General features: G+C 34.3%; 3 protein-coding genes across 8 annotated transcripts in view; 2 read left to right on the forward strand and 1 right to left on the reverse strand.

Annotated features, from left to right (window-relative positions):
* ero1b (endoplasmic reticulum oxidoreductase 1 beta) overlaps positions 1-6,400 on the forward strand; it is an 11,368-nt gene extending 4,968 nt beyond the window's left edge. For both annotated transcript variants that reach the window (XM_048172634.1, XM_048172636.1), the window contains exons 11-16: positions 1,021-1,113; positions 1,740-1,986; positions 3,477-3,546; positions 3,856-3,942; positions 4,748-4,881; positions 4,958-6,400. In XM_048172634.1, coding sequence (XP_048028591.1) covers positions 1,021-1,113; positions 1,740-1,986; positions 3,477-3,546; positions 3,856-3,942; positions 4,748-4,881; positions 4,958-5,018 — 692 coding nt within the window. In that variant the 3' untranslated portion in view covers positions 5,019-6,400. The remainder of the gene's footprint in view (positions 1-1,020; positions 1,114-1,739; positions 1,987-3,476; positions 3,547-3,855; positions 3,943-4,747; positions 4,882-4,957) is intronic.
* Positions 6,401-7,395: 995 nt separating this feature from the next.
* Positions 7,396-18,415, reverse strand: gpr137bb (G protein-coupled receptor 137Bb). 5 transcript variants are annotated; one of them, XM_048172681.1, is made up of 8 exons: positions 18,238-18,291; positions 13,334-13,893; positions 11,673-11,722; positions 11,377-11,599; positions 10,082-10,231; positions 9,881-10,009; positions 9,689-9,810; positions 7,396-8,451 (listed from the first exon to the last, which is right to left on the reverse strand). In XM_048172681.1, exons 2-8 carry the CDS (start codon positions 13,703-13,705, stop codon positions 8,358-8,360), a joined length of 1,140 nt encoding a protein of 379 aa, XP_048028638.1. In that variant the 5' UTR covers positions 13,706-13,893; positions 18,238-18,291; the 3' UTR covers positions 7,396-8,357. The 5 variants fall into 5 exon arrangements, with proteins under 5 accessions (XP_048028638.1, XP_048028637.1, XP_048028635.1 ...); XM_048172680.1 differs by having other exon boundaries at positions 9,881-10,231; positions 13,334-13,837; positions 18,238-18,415; XM_048172678.1 differs by having other exon boundaries at positions 9,881-10,231; positions 13,334-13,787; positions 18,238-18,375.
* Positions 18,385-21,220, forward strand: part of LOC125256579 (nidogen-1-like) — a 33,309-nt gene continuing 30,473 nt past the window's right edge. The window contains exon 1 of the mRNA XM_048172676.1: positions 18,385-18,573. Coding sequence (XP_048028633.1) covers positions 18,385-18,573 — 189 coding nt within the window. The remainder of the gene's footprint in view (positions 18,574-21,220) is intronic.

Consider the following 21,220-nt stretch of genomic DNA (forward strand, 5'->3'; position numbering starts at 1 on the left):
ACAGATGAGGAAAAGTTCTCTGTTTGATTTTTCAGAATTAATTGAAAAATCCCTACTTTAGAAACTGAGAGATTATGGGTTTTATAAGTACATGTTAATTTGTAAATGTGTACTTTTCTGTTAAATTTCATGTAATTTTTTAGTATAATCTATTTTGTTTTTGTTATTATGATTAATACTATTTATATTTATAAATAAATAATGTGGGATTTTTTTTTTTTTGCAATTGTATGGAGCTCTTTGATAATGGAAATGTATTAAAAAAATAATTATATATATATATATATATATATATATATATATATATATATATATATATATATATATTTATTCTGAAAAAAAAAAAAAAATATATATATATATATATATATATATATATATAATTTATCTTGAAAAATATATATAATTTATTCTGAAAAATATATAAATAATTTATTCTGAAAAAAAAAAAATATATATATATAATTTATTCTGAAAAAAAAAAATATATATATATATATATATATATAATTTATCTTGAAAAATATATATAATTTATTCTGAAAATATATAAATAATTTATTCTGAAAAATATATATATATAATTTATTCTGAAAAAAAAAAAAATATATATATATATATATATATATATATTTATCTTGAAAAATATATATAATTTATTCTGAAAATATATAAATAATTTATTCTGAAAAATATATATATATATATATATATATATATATACTTTATTCTGAAAAAAAAATAATAATAAAATATATATATATATATATATATATATATATATATATATATATATATATATATATATATATATAATTTATCTTGAAAAATATATAATTTATTCTGAAAAATATATATATATAAATTATTCTGAAAAATATATACATGCTATTTTGGAAATAAATTGCATTTTGTAAAAGAATATATAAATATAGCATGTTTCGGTGTGTAATGTCAGTCACAGGTGGTGTGTGTGATCATGTGTGTCAGTGTGTTCATGGGCTGGTCGTGTGTGTTCAGGTCTGTGTCTGGAGAAGCGTGTTTTCTACCGTCTGATCTCCGGCCTCCACAGCAGCATCAACATCCACCTGTGCGCCGAATACCTGCTGGACGGTAAACAAACACACGCGTGTATCTGTGTACATGACTGACTGATGTCACTGACCACAACTGACCAAATCACCAGCTCTGTTAAAGTAACTGGTGTTCCTCTCAAACTAGAGTATTGTTTTTATTTTCAGCAAATTAAAATATTCAGTTGAAAATGAATGTTCATTTTTGACCAAAGCGGTTTTGGAGAGTCCGAATCATTGACTGAAAGCTGGATTAATGATATTTGAATTGATCTTCACTTGGACGAACTGAGATCTTTCAGTCTGTGATGTTTTCTGTAGCTCCTGCCATCCACTAATCAATAAACTTCGATACTTTAGATATGAAACAAAGTCTCAGATTTCAGATAATGTCAGTTTCATCACTAAATTCAGTCAATAAATGTGTTTTTGTGTCTTTAATGTGAACCTAGTTATAGCAGCAAATAAACATGAACATCAGAAGGAATGATGAAAGATACAGTACAACTTCCTGTAATGAGTCACATTTACCTCATTCAATGACCATAAACTCGATAGTCAGATATAAAAATAACTGCGTTCTGATACACACATGCACTAGATTACACATTCATTATGTTTTTATTTAACGTGTGTGAATAACGGGTCGTGTTTCTCTGCTCTCAGAGGGCTGGGGGAAGTCCATCTGGGGTCCAAACGTGCAGGAGTTCCGGCAGCGCTTCGACCCGGCGGAGACCAAGGGCGAGGGCACGCGCCGGCTGAAGAACCTGTACTTCCTGTACCTGATCGAGCTGCGCGCGCTCTCTAAAGTGGCTCCGTACTTCGAGCGCTCCTTCATCAACCTGTACACGGGAAACTCAGAGGAGGATTCGCTGACCAAAGAGCTGCTGCTGCACATCCTCAACGAGACCAAGTGAGAGACGCTGTCACAAAACATGCTTACCTCAATATCTTCATATTTATTACACATGCATGTGACATTAACTTGATGTTAATCATTCTAATCTAAAATAATTAACACAGTTTTATGAGCTCATATTTCCCCCCAGAATATATACTCAAGATAAATATGTAAATAAAATTACATAATTATAATTTCTTTTTAAGTAAATAATACTTCCAGAAAAAAAAACTTAACCCTTATAGGGCCTTTTTAAACTCCAAATGACATTTGCTAAAATAAAATAAAAAATGTCCAAATGACATGAAACTTTGTACAGTGGTTAACACTTTCTAGATCTACAAATAAAAATAAAAATTGTGAAAGAGTGATATCTTGTTTTTATGTTAGTGTAGAAAAAAATCACTTTCAGGGTCTCCAGAGACACCAGGCAACAAAATGTAATTTTGTAACAAAATAATTGTTTTTTAAAAATTAAATGTAATTTTACTCTGTTTATTAATGTTTTTACTTCATATTTGTGCAGTTTTTGGAGGATTTATCATATCTTTTAAATGTGTGTGTGTGTATATATATATATATATATATATATATATATATATATATATATATATATATATATATATATATATAAAATATTTTTTAAATAGGTTTTTATACAAAAACAGCTTTTTATGTAAAATTCACTTTATAAAAAAACCCACATTTGTAACTTTCATTCATGGGGATAACATGGATCATTTGACATGGTTTAGTGTGAGATTTTTGTCCATCTTTTGGAAAATGCAGTTTTAAAAGAAAAAAATGATCACTTTATCTCACACTAAACCATGTCAAATGATCCATGTTATCCCCATGAATGAAAGTTACAAATGTGGGTTTTTTTATAAAGTGAATTTTACATAAAAAGCTGTTTTTGTATAAAAACCTATTTAAAAAAATATTTTTTAATTTATTTATATAAATTTTAATATGATATGATATGATAAATCCTCCAAAAACTGCATAAATGTGGAGTAAAAACATTAATAAACAGATTAAAATTACATTTAAATTTTAAAAAACAATTATTTTGTTACAAAATTACATTTTGTTGCCTGGAGTCTCTGGAGACCCTGAGTGTTAAAATATACAGTATCTGTGTTTCCATCAACATAACTTTGTGATATCACATGAAAAACATGCCAAGAATCTTTATATATCAATAATATTCCAATTTTGTTTAATTCACAACTTCAGATGGAAACAGTTATGATTTTATTTGTTCATCTTAATTGAACATTATAAATGTTATATTTACATTACATCATTTACAGTCACATTGAAAGACTATTAAAATTAAGTCCGGGTCTTTTTTATACATTTACATTATTTTACACTTTAAACTCTTGATTGATTTAAACAAGGTTCACAGACGTCTTATTAATCAACAGTCTGTCTGTGTGTGTGTGTGTGTGTGTGTGTGTGTGTGTGTGTGTGTGTGTGTGTGTGTGTGTGTGCAGAGCGTTCCCCATGCACTTTGACGAGAGCTCCATGTTTGCTGGCCATAAAATGGAGGCGAAAACACTGAAGGTGAGATGAACAGATCTGGGTCAGTTTCAGTATGATTAAACGTCTCGTTCTGTGATCGTCTGTTTCTGCAGGTGCTTCTCATGATTTGACTCGATGCGTGTCGTTCAGTTATTCTCATATCAGATTTGCATGTAGATTTGCATGTGCTCATTTGCGTAGATTACGTTTGGAGGAACCTTCTGAACTTGATCTTCAAAACGTTCACATGTTTGATATGCTTCAGTAAAACTAGATGTCTTTTTCATGGCAGATGCATGTCTTGTCCAGTAAATGAGTTTAGACTTTAACTTCCTTCATGTGTTTGTTCAGGAGGAGTTCAGGCTTCACTTCAAGAACATCTCTCGGATCATGGACTGCGTCGGCTGCAGTAAATGCCGACTGTGGGGAAAGTTACAGGTAACGTGAAGAGTTTTGATGTGAGAGGAAAATAAAAATAAAGTCATTAATTACTCACCCTCATGTCGTTCCACACCCGCAAGACCTTCATTCATCTTCAGAACACAAATTAAGATATTTTTGATGAAATCCGATGGCTCAGTGAGGCCTGAGCAATGACATTTCCTCTCTCAAGATCCATTAATGTACTAAAAACATATTTAAATCAGTTCATGTGAGTACAGTGGTTCAATATTAATATTATAAAGCCACGAGAATATTTTTGGTGCACCAAAAAAAACAAAATAACGACTTATTTAGTGATGGCCGATTTCAAAACACTGCTTCAGGAAGATTCGGAGCGTTATGAATCTTTTGTGTCGAATCATGATTCGGATCGCGTGTCAAACCGCCAAACTGCTGAAATCACGTGACTTTGGCGCTCCGAATCATGATTCGACACACTGATTCATAACGCTCCGAAGCTTCCTGAAGCAGTGTTTTGAAATTGGCCATCACTAAATAAGTCGTTATTTTGTTTTTTTGGCGCACCAAAAATATTCTTGTGGCTTTATAATATTAATATTGAACCACTGTACTCACATGACCTGATTTAAATATGTTTTTAGTACATTAATGGATCTTGAGAGAGGAAATGTCATTGCTCAGGCCTCACTGAGCCATCGGATTTCATCAAAAATATCTTAATTTGTGTTCTGAAGATGAACGAAGGTCTTGCGGGTGTGGAACGACATGAGGGCGAGTAATTAATGACATTATTTTCATTTCTGGGTGAACTAACCCTTCAGATCTGTTTTCCCATCAGACTCAGGGTCTGGGAACGGCCCTCAGAATCTTGTTCTCGGAGAAGGAAATAAATAATCTTCCAGAAAACAGTCCGTCCATTGGCTTCCAGCTCACGCGTCAGGAGATCGTGGCTCTGCTCAACGGATTCTCCAGGTAAACGATTGATGAACGGTTATGAGATAGTTTATCAAAAGCAGTAAAACTAACGTTCTCTGTCGTCTCTCTCCAGACTTTCCACGAGTATAAAGGAATTGCACAACTTCCGGACTCTTCTGAAGGATCATAGGTAACACTCCTCCAGGCCACCAGGTGGCACCAGCCCAGTGGACTCTGCAATAGTCTTATCCAGCCCAGAATAAGGCCCGTCTCAGGGACTGCAGGATTGGCGTCCAGCAGAACCCTTCCTCTAGATCCGATCTCAAACCTCCTGCTCTGCTTCAGTGCGTCGAGAATCACGCGAGATCTCTGCTTCCAGCTCCAAAAATACTTCACGCTTTCGTCTCTGCATGTTCAAGCGGACTGTGGTTTTCTACTTCCTCGTCTTTTCTCTGTCAGATCCGACTGCGGTTCGCTGCAGTTCTTCCTGTCGTTCTCTTTGGTTTGTGTGTCTGTTCCTGCTGACTACTGTCACTTCATCACTGCTGAATCTGTTAGTGATCCAGTGAACAAGAACATGTCCAGGTCACATTTGACCTCAAAATCATACATCTATAAATAGGAAAATGAAACCTTTGAGGTGAAATATGACCTTGATCAGTTCTTGCCTGTTTGTGTGGGTATTTTTCCATGAATGTGTGCGTCTTGTGAAGTCATTCCTCGTCTGAAGTGAAGACTTCTGGTTCATAGGACCATAGAAATTAATTTTATAAGCTTGAAAGAAGGAAATGTAGCTGATTGTTACACATTTAAGCAACCGATAACAAGCAATAATGTTCAGATTCATCCTCCACAGACAGAGAAGAAACAGAAGAAGGAAAGAAAAACATATTAAATTATTTTATTAGATGAGTGAAAACTGTCAAGTATATCTCAGCCCAAAATTAAAAAGCAAAAAAGCAAATTATATTTTTGTAATTATCTCTAATTATAAAAATATAATCAATGTGAAATTCACTCATTTTGTTCCACGTCTGGATGATTATATTTATAGTTCAGCGTCTCTCGCCTGGTTTAGCTTCATATCTTTGAACACTTGAAAGAGCTGCAGACGTCACGTCCTTCTGTCGCTGTTAAATATAGCTGATCAACCAGCGCAGGATTCATCTGATGCTGAAGATCCAGAGATTTCAGCTGAAGCTTTTGTCTTTTTCATGGTCTGTTAATTCTGGAGGAGTGATTTACTGTACACAGATGAAGTTTAGATGAAGAGCAGCTATATGTGTGTTTGAGTGTGTGAGTGTGAGTGTGTGTGTGTGTGTGTGTGAGAGTGTGTGTGTGAGCGCTGCATGCTCTCAGCAGCTCCAGATCATTCAGCGTGATCCTCTTGTCTGCCTTAATATTTCTGAACAACAGTATGATACTGTAAATATGGCTCGTCGTGACGCTCCTCTGCCTTTCTGACTTGATTTTGAACATTTTCACGCTGTGATTAGAAGATGACGATGCTCCTGTACTGTGTGTTTGTGTCAGGAATATTTATTAAACAGGAATAAATTGATCTGGTTGCCTCTCAGATTGTTGTCATCTTTCATGTCTTCAGTGTTTGTCCTCTCATTAGTAAGAATCACAGTCTCATTTCAACAGCAAATTTATTTTTTTGTAGATGGTATTACAAATCAACAAATGAGAATCACATGTTCCACATGACCAGTGAAATATATAGTGTTTATGTCGTTTTAAGTGCTTCAATCTCTACTGTTTTCAACAGATAAAGTAACATGAATTCATGCCTTACACTCGCCTGATCGTAATTAATCTATCGGCATCACAAAGTAAAGTGATCATGTTGTGATGTGTGAATATACACCGTCAAACAGCACAGGCCGTGTTCAGAATGTGTGTATGAACACACTCTCGCTGCGTTACTATCAGGACCACGATAATCCACGGTTCACTGCAAAACTCAAACAGCTCCGTCAAGCCTACAGAAGTGAGGACAAAGTCCTGCACAAACAGGCCAAACACACACTGACGCAGGAGATGAGAGAAGCTACTCTGAAAAGCTGAAAAACTGTTTTAATCCAATGATCCTGACCTCAAAGACGTCACCAATTACAAAACATCGTCACCTCAATCTGCTGGGAATCAACAACTGATGATCTGAACGAGGCTGTCTCGCTCTCCACACAACCATCAGCCGCCACGCATGACGTAATCATGTTGGGAAGGTCACGGAAGTACTGAGTAAGTGAACGTGCAAAGACTAAGTCAACGGCCTTTACAAAAAAAAACAACGATGTTGGAGGAGAAAATGAGAAATACTGGATCAGTACGTCACGCGTGACCTTTCCAACATGATTACGTCATGCGTGGAGCATCACAGAGCATAAGTATATAATGTTTATAATGTTTATTTTTTATAGAAAATGTCCGATGGTTTCTCTAGATGAGACTCTTATTCCTCGTCTGGGATCATGTAGAGCTCTTTGAAGCTGCACTGAAACTGACATTTGGACCTTCAACCCGTTGAACCCCAGTGAAGTCCACTATATGGAGAAAAATCCTGGAATGTTTTCCTCAAAAACCTTCATTTCTTTTCCACTGAAGAAAGAAAGACATGAACATCTTGGATGACATGGAGGAGAGTAAATTATCAGGAAATTGTAATTCTGAAGTGAACTAATCCTTTAAAAAGTGTTTAGTCGAAACGTTTTGAGTTTGTCCAGTTTCGAACACTTCCAGAGGTAGTTCAAAACACATTCGCCCGGATTGCTTTCAAAGTGTTAAATGTCATGTGATCGAATGTGTTTCGAACAGCCGCTAAAGACCGTCTACTCTCCGCCTACTGACCTAATGTGTAAACATTATAGGAAGCGCTCTAGCCAGACGGGATTTAATGTTTGTCGACTGAAGACCCAAGTTTGGTTTGAAGATGATAAATGTACCCAGCACCATGTTCTCTCACTGTTCCTGATTTCTGCATTCGGCCGGTCTGGAGGCTGTCAGAGCAGAAATGAAAGCTGAGGTTCTCCATATGTTTTCTGTCATATGTAAACTGGGTGATCTTATTTCATCCATTAGATCGAAAGATCTGAAAAAACCCATACATTTACCCGCAAATAGACCCTCCCCTCGAAGAAGTGGTTGAAAGAGGACAAAAGAGACGGACTAAAACTCCAGGTGTAAACGGGAATGCGTCTCCCTTATCTGCTTCGATCGGTGAGGTTAATAGCAGGAGTAAACCGAGCCTGTGTTAACTTTGCTCTCCACATACTGAGAACGAGTGCGCGGTGTGCCGTACTGCATTCTGAACACAGCCTCGTTTAGAGCCTTCGTTACTCTGACCGTGGTTGCCATGACGATGCACATTGCTCTGGAGTTGGTTGCCATGGTGACTCACACTTACAATGCATCGTCTCTATTACGTATTGAGCTTCCGGCGGCTCGTGCGTGTGTGTGTGTGTGTGTGTGTTGGCGGGTTAAAGTGCGGTGCGTTTCAGATTTACAGAGCTGCAGCATCAGTGGAAACGTTAACGGTTTAGTGCTGCTGTTGCCAAGGGCGACCGCTGATCGTCTCCTCCCAGATGGACCAGGAAGCTGCTGCTGCTCCAGTCCGTCGATAAACTGGACAAAGAGAAACTGTGTGAATCACTCACTCCAGTGCTCCTCAATCACGCTTTTCTAATGCTTCTGTATATAAATATATATATATATATATATATATATATATATGTATATATATAATATAAATATTATTTTATATAATACATATAATTTTTTTGGTTTAATTTTTTGTATTTTTAGTCATTTATATTTTAAAAATATTTATATTATTATGATTTTAATTATTAACTTTTTTGTTTATTTTAAAATGACTTTATTTGAATTTTAAGTTTTTTTTATTTAATATTTTTAGTATGTGTTTTATTTGTTTATTTTTTTAATTATTTTAATTTTACAATTTTTATGATTTAATAAACTTTTAGTGCATTTTACTTAACTAATTAATTAAATGTTTTATTTTTATGATTAAATTCATTTTCAGTAAGTAATTTATTTCGATTTTTGAATTATTTTAATTATACATTTTTATTATTTAATTTTAGTGTTTTATTTTAATTTTTTATTTTAAAATTATGTTTTAATTTTAATAAGCATTTTATTATTATTATTTTTAATATTATATATATATATATATATATATATATATATATATATATATATATATTTTTGTATTTTTATACATATATTTATTTTATTTTGTTACTACAATAAATCTGGATTTATCAAAAATCAAAATTAAGGAAAATGTCTGAAAGTTTATGAATCAGACCCATATTAATTTTTTATGATTTTAGTGTTAAAATGTAGTAATTTTGTATGTTATGAAAGTAATTTTTTATGATTTTATTCTAACAAAATAATAACTAAGGAATGAAAATGTGCCTTTCTAACGTTGCTTTAATGACAAGCAGGTAAACAAATAAAATATTTCATCTTTTTTAGTAAGTGTTTTTATCATGATTTTATAATTATTTATTTGAATTGACATTTTTAAGATTTAATTAACTTTCAGTAACTTTAAATTTTGAAATTCTCAATAATGCTGTTTTGTAGTCATTACTGCATTAAAACTGGTAAATTACTGCTATTTTTATATATATATATATATATATATATATATATATATATATATATATATAAATATATCCATATCTTTAATTATGTTTTATTTCATTTTTAGTAATTTTATTCAACTTAAACTTGTTAATTTCAAGGCACTATTTCTCATTTTTTTGGGTTCAGTGTTGTTAATCTCAGGGTCATAGGGTCATAGGGTCATAGGGTGTCGGTGGGTCACCTGGTTGAGCTGGTCACCGGGTGGGACGGCCAGGCTAAATCATCGTCGCTGTCGTAGCGTCTGGGATTGTCGAAGAAGTACGGCCTGTTGGAGAAGACGTGGCTGGGAATGGCAGAGCCGCTCTGGAAGCAACAGATCACACTTAGACTGGGATCCTCAGAGGAAGAGTGTTCCTCGTGTCGCTCCACTCACCCGCTCCTGCGCCGGTCTGCGCACCCGGAAGAAGAACACCACCAGAGACGTGGGCAGCAGCTCCCAGACGAACAGAATCACTCCGAACACCACGTACCCGGCGTCGCCCAGACTGGAGCGCAGGTCCGCCTGCGGAAGCACAGACAAGAGCGGCTCGACGTCTGCGTGAACACGTGATCGGGACAGACGAGCGCCACCCACCTGATCCGACACGTTGTACCAGTCGTAGTCGAAGGAGTTTATGGTCTGGATGTCGGTGAGAGCCAGAACCACCAGATTATAACAGGCCCGCGACGCGTACAGGAAGATCACCGTGAGGCCGATCAGGGTCACCTGACACACCGACGTGCCCTGAGACACACAGGAAACACGTGACATGGCATTATTTATTTATTTATTTATTTATTTATGTCTTTATGTGTTTTATTTTACATCATTTATTTATTTTAATTTTACATTATGATTAAATACATTTTTGTTTTAATTTTAATTGAATTTTACATTATTTACAATTTACATTAATTAAAAAATATTTATGTAGGTTTTTTTTACATTTTTATTTTTAGTTTAATTTTTAGTATTTTTAGAAATTTATATTTTAAAATTATTTATTTTAACTACATTTTTATGATTTTATTTTTTTTAATTGTTTTTATTTTAAAATGACCATTTGAAATTAATTTTTTTTATTTAATATTTTTTAGTATGTTTTATTTTTTTAAATTATTTTAATTGTATTAAATTTTTATGATTTAATTAACTACATTTCTTTTAATTAATATTTTAATACTTTTTTTTATTTTACATATTTATGAGCTAATTTGTTTTTAGTGTTTTAGGTGTTTTATTTTGATTATTTTATTTTACAAATTATTTTGTAATTTTACATCTTTATGATTTAATATTTGAATAAGTGTTTTTTAAACATTTTTAAGATTTAATTAATTTTTAGTAAGTGTTTATTTTAAAATTAATTTGACATATTTATGATTTAATTAATATTGTAATAGTGTTCTTTGTTTTTTATTATTTTAATTTTAAATTGTTTTTGATTTAATTAATTTTTAGTAATTAAATTTTTTTTTGTTTTTCTATTTTAAAATTACTTCATTTTAAAATTATTTTTTAATTAATTTTTTTGTTTTAATTAATATTTTAATAAGCATTTTATTTTTGAATTATTTTAAATTTACATTTTTATAATTTAATTTTTTGTTGTATTTTAAAAATTATTTAATCTTACATTTTTATGATTTAATTAATATTTAATATGTGTGTTTTTTATTATTTTTTACATTTTTACAAATTTTTAGTAAGTGTTTATTTTACATTTATTTCATTTAAAAATGTAATATTACATCTTTATTTAATCGTTTTATTTTGCAATTTTGATTGTTTTAATTTTTCTTTTATTATGTCATTAGTTATAATCTTTTCATGGACTAAGGAACCCTGATAATGTCCAACAGGAAGTCTGATTCTGTCTGAGATCTTGCCTTGGACTCCAGGTAGATGCTGGCGAGGGACATCTTGGCCACCTTGTAGAGGCAGACGGCTAGCGAGACGGCGCAGAGGACGAAGAGCGAGTCGTTGATGGTGACGCGCACCAGGACGATGGTCTTGACCTGCGCGTCGGTCATCTTCACCAGCAGCGCACACGTCAGGTTGACCAGCAGGAACAGCAGACTCACGCCGACGAACAGCAGATACAGAGGAAACCTGCAGAAGACCAGATACAGTGATGAAGATGAGGAGGAGGAGGACAGACGAGAACATCAGTGTAAGAACTCACTTATATTTCAGCAGGTGAGGAGAGAACTTCGACTTCGCCTTGAAGAAAACCTGCAAAACAAGCAGATTCATGAGCTCCGTATCAGTTCGCAGTTTTCATGATCATTTATTTCATTATGCGCTTTTGTCATTTTTTATTAGCTTATTGTTTTTTTAATATTGCTATTTATGTTTAATAGATAAATATTTATATATATAACGTATAATCACATTAATAAAAGTTCCAGTATTGCAATATTTCAACACATTTGCATGTTCCTGGTTAATAGTCACATGACATGCAGGTCAACAAATCAAAAATATTTTGTCTTTTTTTAGTAGGTTATTTATTTTTATACTTTTTTTAATTTTAATTTGACATTTTCATGATTTCATTAATTATGTTGAAAAGGTTCATTGATTAGTTAGCATCAGCTGAATCATCATTAATCTCTGACGTCTGTCCGGTTTCATTCTGCTCTGAACAGCATCTTCAGCGTCTGCCGTCATCATCATCATCATCGTCGTCGTCACATGACGCAGTCTCATGTAGGTCACACATGCAGGAACACGTGCAGCTCTACATGTGTACGGTAGATTTCAGTTCAATATCTTATAAAACCGTATAATAGAGAAATAATGTCTTACTAGAGGCCAGAATCACATGAGCAGCTCTAGATGATTGAAGATTCATTTGCATAATAGTATTCGCATTTTACATTTTATGACTTTTTTCGCATTTCGTTTTTGTCTAAAAATTATTTACACTTTACATTATGATTTAATTAACTTTTTATTTTGATTGCTTTTATTTTTAAAAATTGTTTATTTAATTTTGTAGTGTTTTATTTTGATTGTTTTAATTAAAAAATATTTACATTATAAATTATGATTTCATTATTTTTTTTAATTTATTTTCAATCAAATTCAATTTTGATTTTATTTAAAAATATATTTATGTAGTTTTATTTTACATAGTTATGATTTAATTTAATCTTAGTGTTTTATTTTGATTGTTTTATTTTAAAAATTATGTAGTTTTATTTTAGATATTTATGATTTTTTAATTTAATTTTACTGTTTTTTTTATTATGTAGTTTAATTTTATGTTTTTATGATTTAATTTTTTGTTTTTTATTTAAAATTATTTACATTTTACATTATGATTTAATTAATTTTAGTGATTTATTTAAAAAAAAAATTTAAAAATGATTTATGTATTAATTTATCATTTTTATGATTTAATTTATTTTTTTGTGTTTTATTTTTATTGTTTTTATTTTTAAAAAATATTTGTAGTTTTACATTTTTATGATTTAATTTAATTTTTCAGTTTTTATTGTTTTTATTTTTACATTTTTAACATTGATTAAATAATTTGACATATTTTAAGTTTTTATATTTTTATCATTTTATTAATTATTGGTTTTTCATTAACCTTTTGGCTGCAATAAAGTATATTATTATATATTTTAAAAGATATATTACTATTATTATTATTATATATTATAGTATATTATATATTACAATTTAAAGCATATTTAATTCAGTATTTTTTATGCAAGTTTATTATAACTCTACTCGTCTAGAAACCAGTGAATCACATCAGTATCTCTAGCTCCAGACTTCCTGTAAATGATGTGAGATCTGAAGCGTGTGATGCGGAGTGGCGTCTGGACTGACCTGAGCGCAGTACAGGTTCATCAGGCTGAGCGTGAAGAACTGCAGGCAGACGGGGAAGCAGTAGAGCAGCCAGAAGCAGAAGGGTCCGAGCGCGTTGGCCGTCACGCAGTCCCTGAAGTAGAAGGAGAAGAGCAGCGCGCGCAGAGCCGCCCACAGCAGACACAGGAACAGGAACGCCGTCTGGTAGCTGAAGCGCTTGTGCCGGTAGCGCAGCACCAGCCACAGCTGAGCGTAGATGAAGGCGAACAGGACGGAGTAGAAGACGGTGTAGGCGAGCGTCAGGCCCAGCTTCACGTAGGGAGGGATGGCGGGGCTGAGAGTCGGAGGAGACAGAGAGGCGTTCGCTGCGGTCGCTCCCTGCTGACGCTCCATCGCGGATGATCTGCTGTCAGCGGCTCCGTCCGTCTGTCTCCATCAGCCTCGGGGAATCAGCGGCTGCAGTCGTGAGGAGAGCCTGCAGAAGAGACGGAGCATGTGACCGGGATGCGGGGAATCTGATTGGCTCTGTGGTGTGAGGAGAGAGAGAGGGGTGGAATTCATTTCCTTCCTCAGCTTCATCTCTCTTTAGGAAAAGGATGTAAGTGACACATTTATTTAAATGATCTGTTAATCCAAAAAATAAATAAATTATAGGACCATTAAGATTTGCATTGTGACAATTTTATGACAATTCAGCAAATTCTTCATTTAATTCTTCAGGGGGAAAAAGATACATCTTAATTGTCCTAAAATTAAAACAAAATATAATTTAATTTTTACTTGTTTTGTGGAGAAATATTTCCCATTCTTTCTTTTTCTCTCACAGTGATGCTGCATGATTGTGTAATAACGTGATTGGTTCAGTAATGTCACACGTCACCAGCAGAGGGCGATAATTAAACAGCAAAAAGAATAGGTGAAAATTTCTCTAGTGACAATGTGACTAAAACCCTTCAGAGAATCTGATAACAGAAGAAGTTATGATGCGAGTCTGTGATCAGATCAATAACTCCTGGTAAAGGTCAAAGGTTAGAACAGTTATGGAAGCGTTTACAGCGCTAAAAGCTGTTGACATGTGACTAAACAGGACATTCCTATACGTTTCTGCAGATGTGAGACATAATTGTGCCTCTGTGAGACTCAGCTAACACAAATATGTGCTAAGAATGTTTAAGATCATTATTTCTGAATGTTTTTTAAATGTTTTCTAGGTTATGTGAACGTTAAGGGACTTTAAAATTTTACAAACATTATGGGAACGTTACTTGAATGTTCTCTGAACGTTTAAAAAAACTAAAACGCTCCATGAACCATGTATAAATATTAAATGTTTTTTGTGCTAACGTTTTGACAACATTATTAAAGTCCAGACAACTTTGTGCGATCTATTAACGTTACGGGAAGAACGTTTGTTCGTAACTTTGAGAGAACCTTGACACAACGTTCTGGGAACGTTCCCTGTTAGCTGGGGAATGCTGGATTCATAATGCTCTGACTGTGGGAAAGGCTCAGAAACTGAGAAGAGTTATTCAATAATTTCAGGTTGTGAAGTGAGGATTGATCGTGTGTCACTGTAAGTGCCCTCAGAAGTGCACTGACTCCCACAGGCTCCAGGCAGAGGCGGCTCACATCTGGACAGGGGTGGGGTGGACAAAGCCTTTTGTGTTTTCACAAATATGGTTTAGAAAAGCAGTGAACTCTAGCACAAATATTATGGCGGTGTAGCCTCCCACATGAAAAAATACTATAGTCACTTATAGTAAATACTATAGCATTTTTGAACCATATATAAAGTACTTTAATTTGTTGTGGTAATTCTATAGTTGCTGTGGTAATATAACTACTATAGTAATATAAACAAATTACTGTACTAAGTTTTCTACAACTGTAGGGTATATTATACTACAATAAACTACAGTTTACTGTAGCCTAGTAAAAACTAAAGTATACTACAGTATTTATTACAGTTTATCAGTTCACTATAGTTAATACTTCAGTATGCTGTAGCATTCATTAACAGTGTTGTAAATACTATTATACAGTATACTACAATTTACTATAATGTGGTTCAAAAACACTGTAGTATTTACTATAAATTACTATAGTATTTTATAATTAAAAAATGTTTTTTTTTTTTTTGTTCGCATTGCATTCCAGTCTTCGATTAATCAACTGTTAGACATTTAGACAGACTTGCACTTATTTTTATGTAGTTGTGAAATATAAATTCATAAAGTGATAAATGACGTATTAATGTCCGATTTTCAGGCAGCGCGCTGTTGCTATGGTTACGCCTCACAGACGACCGCGACTTTCGTGCCAGATGAAAAACGTAGAAAATGTCCCTTATACGTCGAATTAAATCACTTTAGTATGGTTACTCGATTAAATCAAGCACTTTTTAACAGTAACGTTACGCTATTTCTCGTCGCCTAGCATTCCTTACGAGAACGCGCTGTTCAAGACTTGTAGACCTGTTCATTTTTATGTAGTTGTGAAATATAAATTCATAAAGTGATAAATGACGACAATAGTTGTGTCTTGTCAATGTCCGATTTTCGTAACAAAATCGCTCCCTCAGGCAGCGCGCTGTTGCTATGGTTACGCCTCACAGACGACCGCGACTTTCGTGCCAGATGAAAAACGTAGAAAATGTCCCTTATATGTCGAATTAAACCACTTTAGTATGGTTACTCGATATATTTGATTAAATCAAGCACGTATTTTAACAACACTAGGCCTATAGCGTTCAAATTCTTCGACGAGAACGCGCTGTTCAAGACTTAACACCTAAGTTTATTTTTATGTAGTTGTGAATATAAATTCATAAAGTGATAAATGACGTATTAATCTCCGATTTTGTAACAAAATCGCTCCAGCGCGCTGTTGCTATGGTTACGCCTCAGACAACCGTGACTTTCGTGCCAGTTGATGTAGAAAATGTCCCTTATACGTCGAATTAAACCACTTTAGTATGATTACTCAATTTGTTCGATTAAATCAAGCACGTATTTTAACAGTAACATTAGGCTATTTCTAGTCGCCCAGCGTTCCTTACCAGAACGTGCTGTTCAAGACTTGAAGACCTGTTCATTTTTATGTAGTTGTGAAATATAAATTCATAAAGTGATAAATGGCGACAATAGTTGTGTTTTGTCAATGTCCGATTTTCGTAACAAAATCGCTCCCTCAGGCAGCGCGCTGTTGCTATGGTTACGCCTCACAGACGACCGCGACTTTCGTGCCAGATGAAAAACGTAGAAAATGTCCCTTATACGTCGAATTAAACCACTTTAGTATGGTTACTCGATATATTCGATTAAATTACGCACGTATTTTAACAACAGTAGGCCTAGCGTTCAAATTGTTTGACGAGAACGCGCTGTTCAAGACTAGAACACCTAGGCTAAGTTTATTTTTGTGTAGTTGTGAAATATAAATTCATAAAATGGTAAATGACGTATTAATGTCCGATTTTCGTAACAAAATCGCTCCCTCAGACAGCGCGCTGTTGCTATGGTTACGCCTCAGGCGACCTGACTTTCGCGCCAGATGAAAAACGAAGAAAATGTCCCTTATATGTCGAATTAAACCACTTTACTATGGTTACTCGATATATTCGATTAAATCAAGCACGTATTTAGTAGGTCTTCAAATTCTTCTATGAGTACGCACTGTTCAAGACTAGACATAGCCTAACACCTAAGTTTATTATGTAGTTGTGAAATATGAATTCATAAAGTGATAAATGACGTATTAATGTCCGATTTTCGTAACAAAATCGCTCCCTCAGGCAGCGCGCTGTTGCTATGGTTACGCCTCAGGCGACCTGACTTTCGCGCCAGATGAAAAACGAAGAAAATGTCCCTTATATGTCGAATTAAACCACTTTACTATGGTTACTCGATATATTCGATTAAATCAAGCACGTATTTAGTAGGTCTTCAAATTCTTCTATGAGTACGCACTGTTCAAGACTAGACATAGCCTAACACCTAAGTTTATTATGTAGTTGTGAAATATGAATTCATAAAGTGATAAATGACGTATTAATGTCCGATTTTCGTAACAAAATCGCTCCCTCAGGCAGCGCGCTGTTGCTATGGTTACGCCTCAGGCGACCTGACTTTCGCGCCAGATGAAAAACGAAGAAAATGTCCCTTATATGTCGAATTAAACCACTTTACTATGGTTACTCGATATATTCGATTAAATCAAGCACGTATTTAGTAGGTCTTCAAATTCTTCTATGAGTACGCACTGTTCAAGACTAGACATAGCCTAACACCTAAGTTTATTATGTAGTTGTGAAATATGAATTCATAAAGTGATAAATGACGTATTAATGTCCGATTTTCGTAACAAAATCGCTCCCTCAGGCAGCGCGCTGTTGCTATGGTTACGCCTCAGGCGACCTGACTTTCGCGCCAGATGAAAAACGAAGAAAATGTCCCTTATATGTCGAATTAAACCACTTTACTATGGTTACTCGATATATTCGATTAAATCAAGCACGTATTTAGTAGGTCTTCAAATTCTTCTATGAGTACGCACTGTTCAAGACTAGACATAGCCTAACACCTAAGTTTATTATGTAGTTGTGAAATATGAATTCATAAAGTGATAAATGACGTATTAATGTCCGATTTTCGTAACAAAATCGCTCCCTCAGGCAGCGCGCTGTTGCTATGGTTACGCCTCAGGCGACCTGACTTTCGCGCCAGATGAAAAACATAGAAAATGTCCCTTATACGTCGAATTAAACCACTTTAGTATGATTACTCGATTAAATCAAGTACGTATTTTAAATCGATTTTCGTAACTAGCTATTGCTATGGTTAAAGACGTGCTCTGACACATTTTCTGAGGACATTATGTGTAAAATTAAATGACTTTAGTATGGGTACTTAGCACCCCCACCTTACCTTTTGTTTGCCCCTCAGGGGGTTCAGATCTCCAGTGATGTAAATGATTCCTCCTCCTTGATCCGCCCTTCATATGAACCTCTGGAGTTCATCACCGGCACTCCCGACCCGTTACATGGACAATAAACGGAGTTCCTAGAGCTCATAATGGTTCTTGTGTGCAGTGTTGGGCTTCTGGCTCTGCTGGTGTCGGTCCAGTGTCTGACCCGCGAGCAGCTCTTCGATTATGGGATTCAGTTCGGCGACCGGATTTTGGACTCCTCGACTGATTCGGTTAAAGAGCTCGAGCTGCAGCAAACGCTCTACTTCTTCAAAGGAAAGTTCGATAAAGTTTACGTAAGTAACGCATCTTTTGTTAATACACCAAGAAATAATATTAATGATTATAACGTGTTTTCCCCTCTAATAATCTGATTAGTAAATTAATTTAAATAACAGAAAAAATGAAATAATTGTTACTTTTTTATTTAATAAAGTTTGAAACGCGTTCATTATTTGAATGAATGAATTGAAATCTGTCCACAAGAGGAAACGAGACATTTCTATAGGAATCGATTTGAAACCAGTTTGCAAAAACACCTTCACAAAGGAGCAGAAATCGAAGTGTTTCACATCATCTATTGATCTGCAAATTTGTTCTCGTCTACAAAACCAGCATATTCTCTCTTGATCTCAAAGCTGTGTGTATCTACAGTAAACCCCCCATGGGAAGAAAAGAGTGGAGAGAAGTAAATATTTACTCTAGGTGTCTGTCCTGCAGTGATTTCTCTATAAAGTGCTCAATTAGTCATGCATGTTTAGGTTCTGTGATCACAGAGTGTTTAACTAAATTCAATCTGTGCCTGTATTTCATCTGTTGAACCTCAAGAACCTCCAGAAGTTTCACTATATTGGTTGATTTTTAACAGTTTCATTGTTTACTAGTCATCTAACCAGACTGCAGGAGCCATTATCATTCAAACCAGCGGACAGTGTGTTTGTTATTAGGGCTGGTATTGACACAATTTTCAAGATTCGGTTCGATTACTATTCATTTTGATTCGATTATTATTTCGATTCGATATCGATTATTTTGGATGTAGTATTTCAGTTATAGTACATGGCAAACAACAAACTAATGCTGTAAACTACACATGAGAGTCAGTTGGTACTACTATAGTAATATTGAAGGTTAAATTAACGTATTTATATACAAACACTTAAATTACACTCAATGATGTTTTTATTATAAATAAAGTTCATAACTGATTTATTCAAACATGCATTAAATATTGAAGAACATTAAAAATTATAATGAATATGTAACGGTGCATAGCTATATTTATCTTTCTAGAGTCACTTTTCTAGCTGACTAATGAGTTTATGGTCACTGAATATGTTTTTCTGAGGTAAATGTGACGTCACGTGACACTGAAGCTGTTTTATTGAGTCTTTCCGAGGTTGAAACACTGATTGAGCGATTACACGACACATGATACGGATTTCAGTAAGTTGTACTGTATATTTTAACATACCTTCAGATGTTCATGTTTATTTCACTGTAACTGGTATTAAAGCGGAGGAGAGGATGATCACATGCTTCTCTTTAACTGAGGTGCTAAAGCGATCTGTCACGCCACATTAAACAGCGCCAAAACGGTATTTATTTTCTGAATCTCATAATAAGATGGACGTCATTTGAAATCTGAGACTTTGCTTCATATCAAAAGTAACAAAGATTATTGCGATTTATTGGATGGGAGGAGCTACATATTCTGCTCATTCATCAACTGAAAACAGACTAGACTAATCGATTCTCGAAAATGTTGAAAATGAGAATCGATTAAAATCAAGAAATCGATATTTTTTACCCAGCCCTATTTCTTAAGATGTTTCCCAGCTCAGGAAGTGTGTTTAGTGTCCAGGAAAGCCTCAGTTGGTCTTCATATACTGTCTGTTGATATCTCTCGGCTTCCTGTGGGAGTGATATATTCCATACGGCCCGTCCGCTGATATCAGCGAATGAATCCCTCCCTGTGTTTGGAGTGGGAACATCGTTCCTGTTGTTGCAAACGGACTCAAGAATGACTTGATGAGGTCCAGAAAACACTAGCTCTTACAGACAGAAGTCAAGAAGTTCTTTTGTCAATCGTTCAGTAGACAGAAGTGCTATTGTGTGATTCTTTGTGGGCTTTCTGGTTTTTAACCCTTGATGAAGTTTTGCCCGAGGCTCCGGAGCCTCTCCAGTGCAGATCTGAGGAGACTTCCTCCTGTCCTGCTGTGCTCCATTCATTTCCAACAGCATTTACATTCCAGATGGAGCGTCTCCAACAAAGGTTGCCGTGTTACCTGCTTTAAACACAATAAAAACAGCAGGAGTTAATTTAAGTTCAGGATTAGGCCTGTGCTGTGAGTTTACATTGGTCAGTTTGTGATTGGAGTTTGATTGCGTGTCAACGACAAAAAGACATTTTTTAGTTGAAAATTCCCTCAATTCAGTTGAAAAACACTTTTTTTTTTAGTTTATTGAACCTTTAAACAAAGATTGCATGCATCAGGCTTTTATGGCTCATATAGTCTGAAATAATGAGAATATGGTGTAAATTTATTCAGAGGCTCAAAAATATGTAATTTAGTGCAGATGCTGATATTTATATGACCAAAAAGTAAGATGAAACTCTGATAAAATGCATCTAAATATCAGTATCTGCCAATAATACAGTACAGTCCAAAAGTTTGGAACCACTAAGATTTTTAATGTTTTTAAAAGAAGTTTCGTCTGCTCACCAAGGCTACATTTATTTAATTAAAAATACAGTAAAAAACAGTAATATTGTGAAATATTATTACAATTTAAAATAACTGTGTACTATTTAAATATATTTGACAAAGTAATTTATTCCTGTGATGCAAAGCTGAATTTTCAGCATCGTTACTCCAGTCTTCAGTGTCACATGATCCTTCAGAAATCATTCTGATATGATGATTTGCTGCTCAATAAACA

The sequence above is a fragment of the Megalobrama amblycephala genome, linkage group LG21 (assembly GCF_018812025.1).
Source record: "Megalobrama amblycephala isolate DHTTF-2021 linkage group LG21, ASM1881202v1, whole genome shotgun sequence".
Lineage (NCBI taxonomy): Eukaryota > Metazoa > Chordata > Actinopteri > Cypriniformes > Xenocyprididae > Megalobrama > Megalobrama amblycephala.

What these genes read in the sequence shown, in the direction of transcription:
- gpr137bb (XM_048172680.1), bottom strand. Translation starts at nt 13,705, where the DNA reads ATGGAGCGTCAGCAGGGAGCGACCGCAGCGAACGCCTCTCTGTCTCCT. An exon ending in CCTCACCTGCTGAAATATAA is followed by an intron (nt 11,600 to 11,672) that starts GTGAGTTCTTAC and finishes GGTCTTCTGCAG; the next exon opens with GTTTCCTCTGTATCTGCTGT. An exon ending in CCGGTGACCAGCTCAACCAG is followed by an intron (nt 8,452 to 9,688) that starts GTGACCCACCGA and finishes CTCTTTGTCCAG; the next exon opens with TTTATCGACGGACTGGAGCA.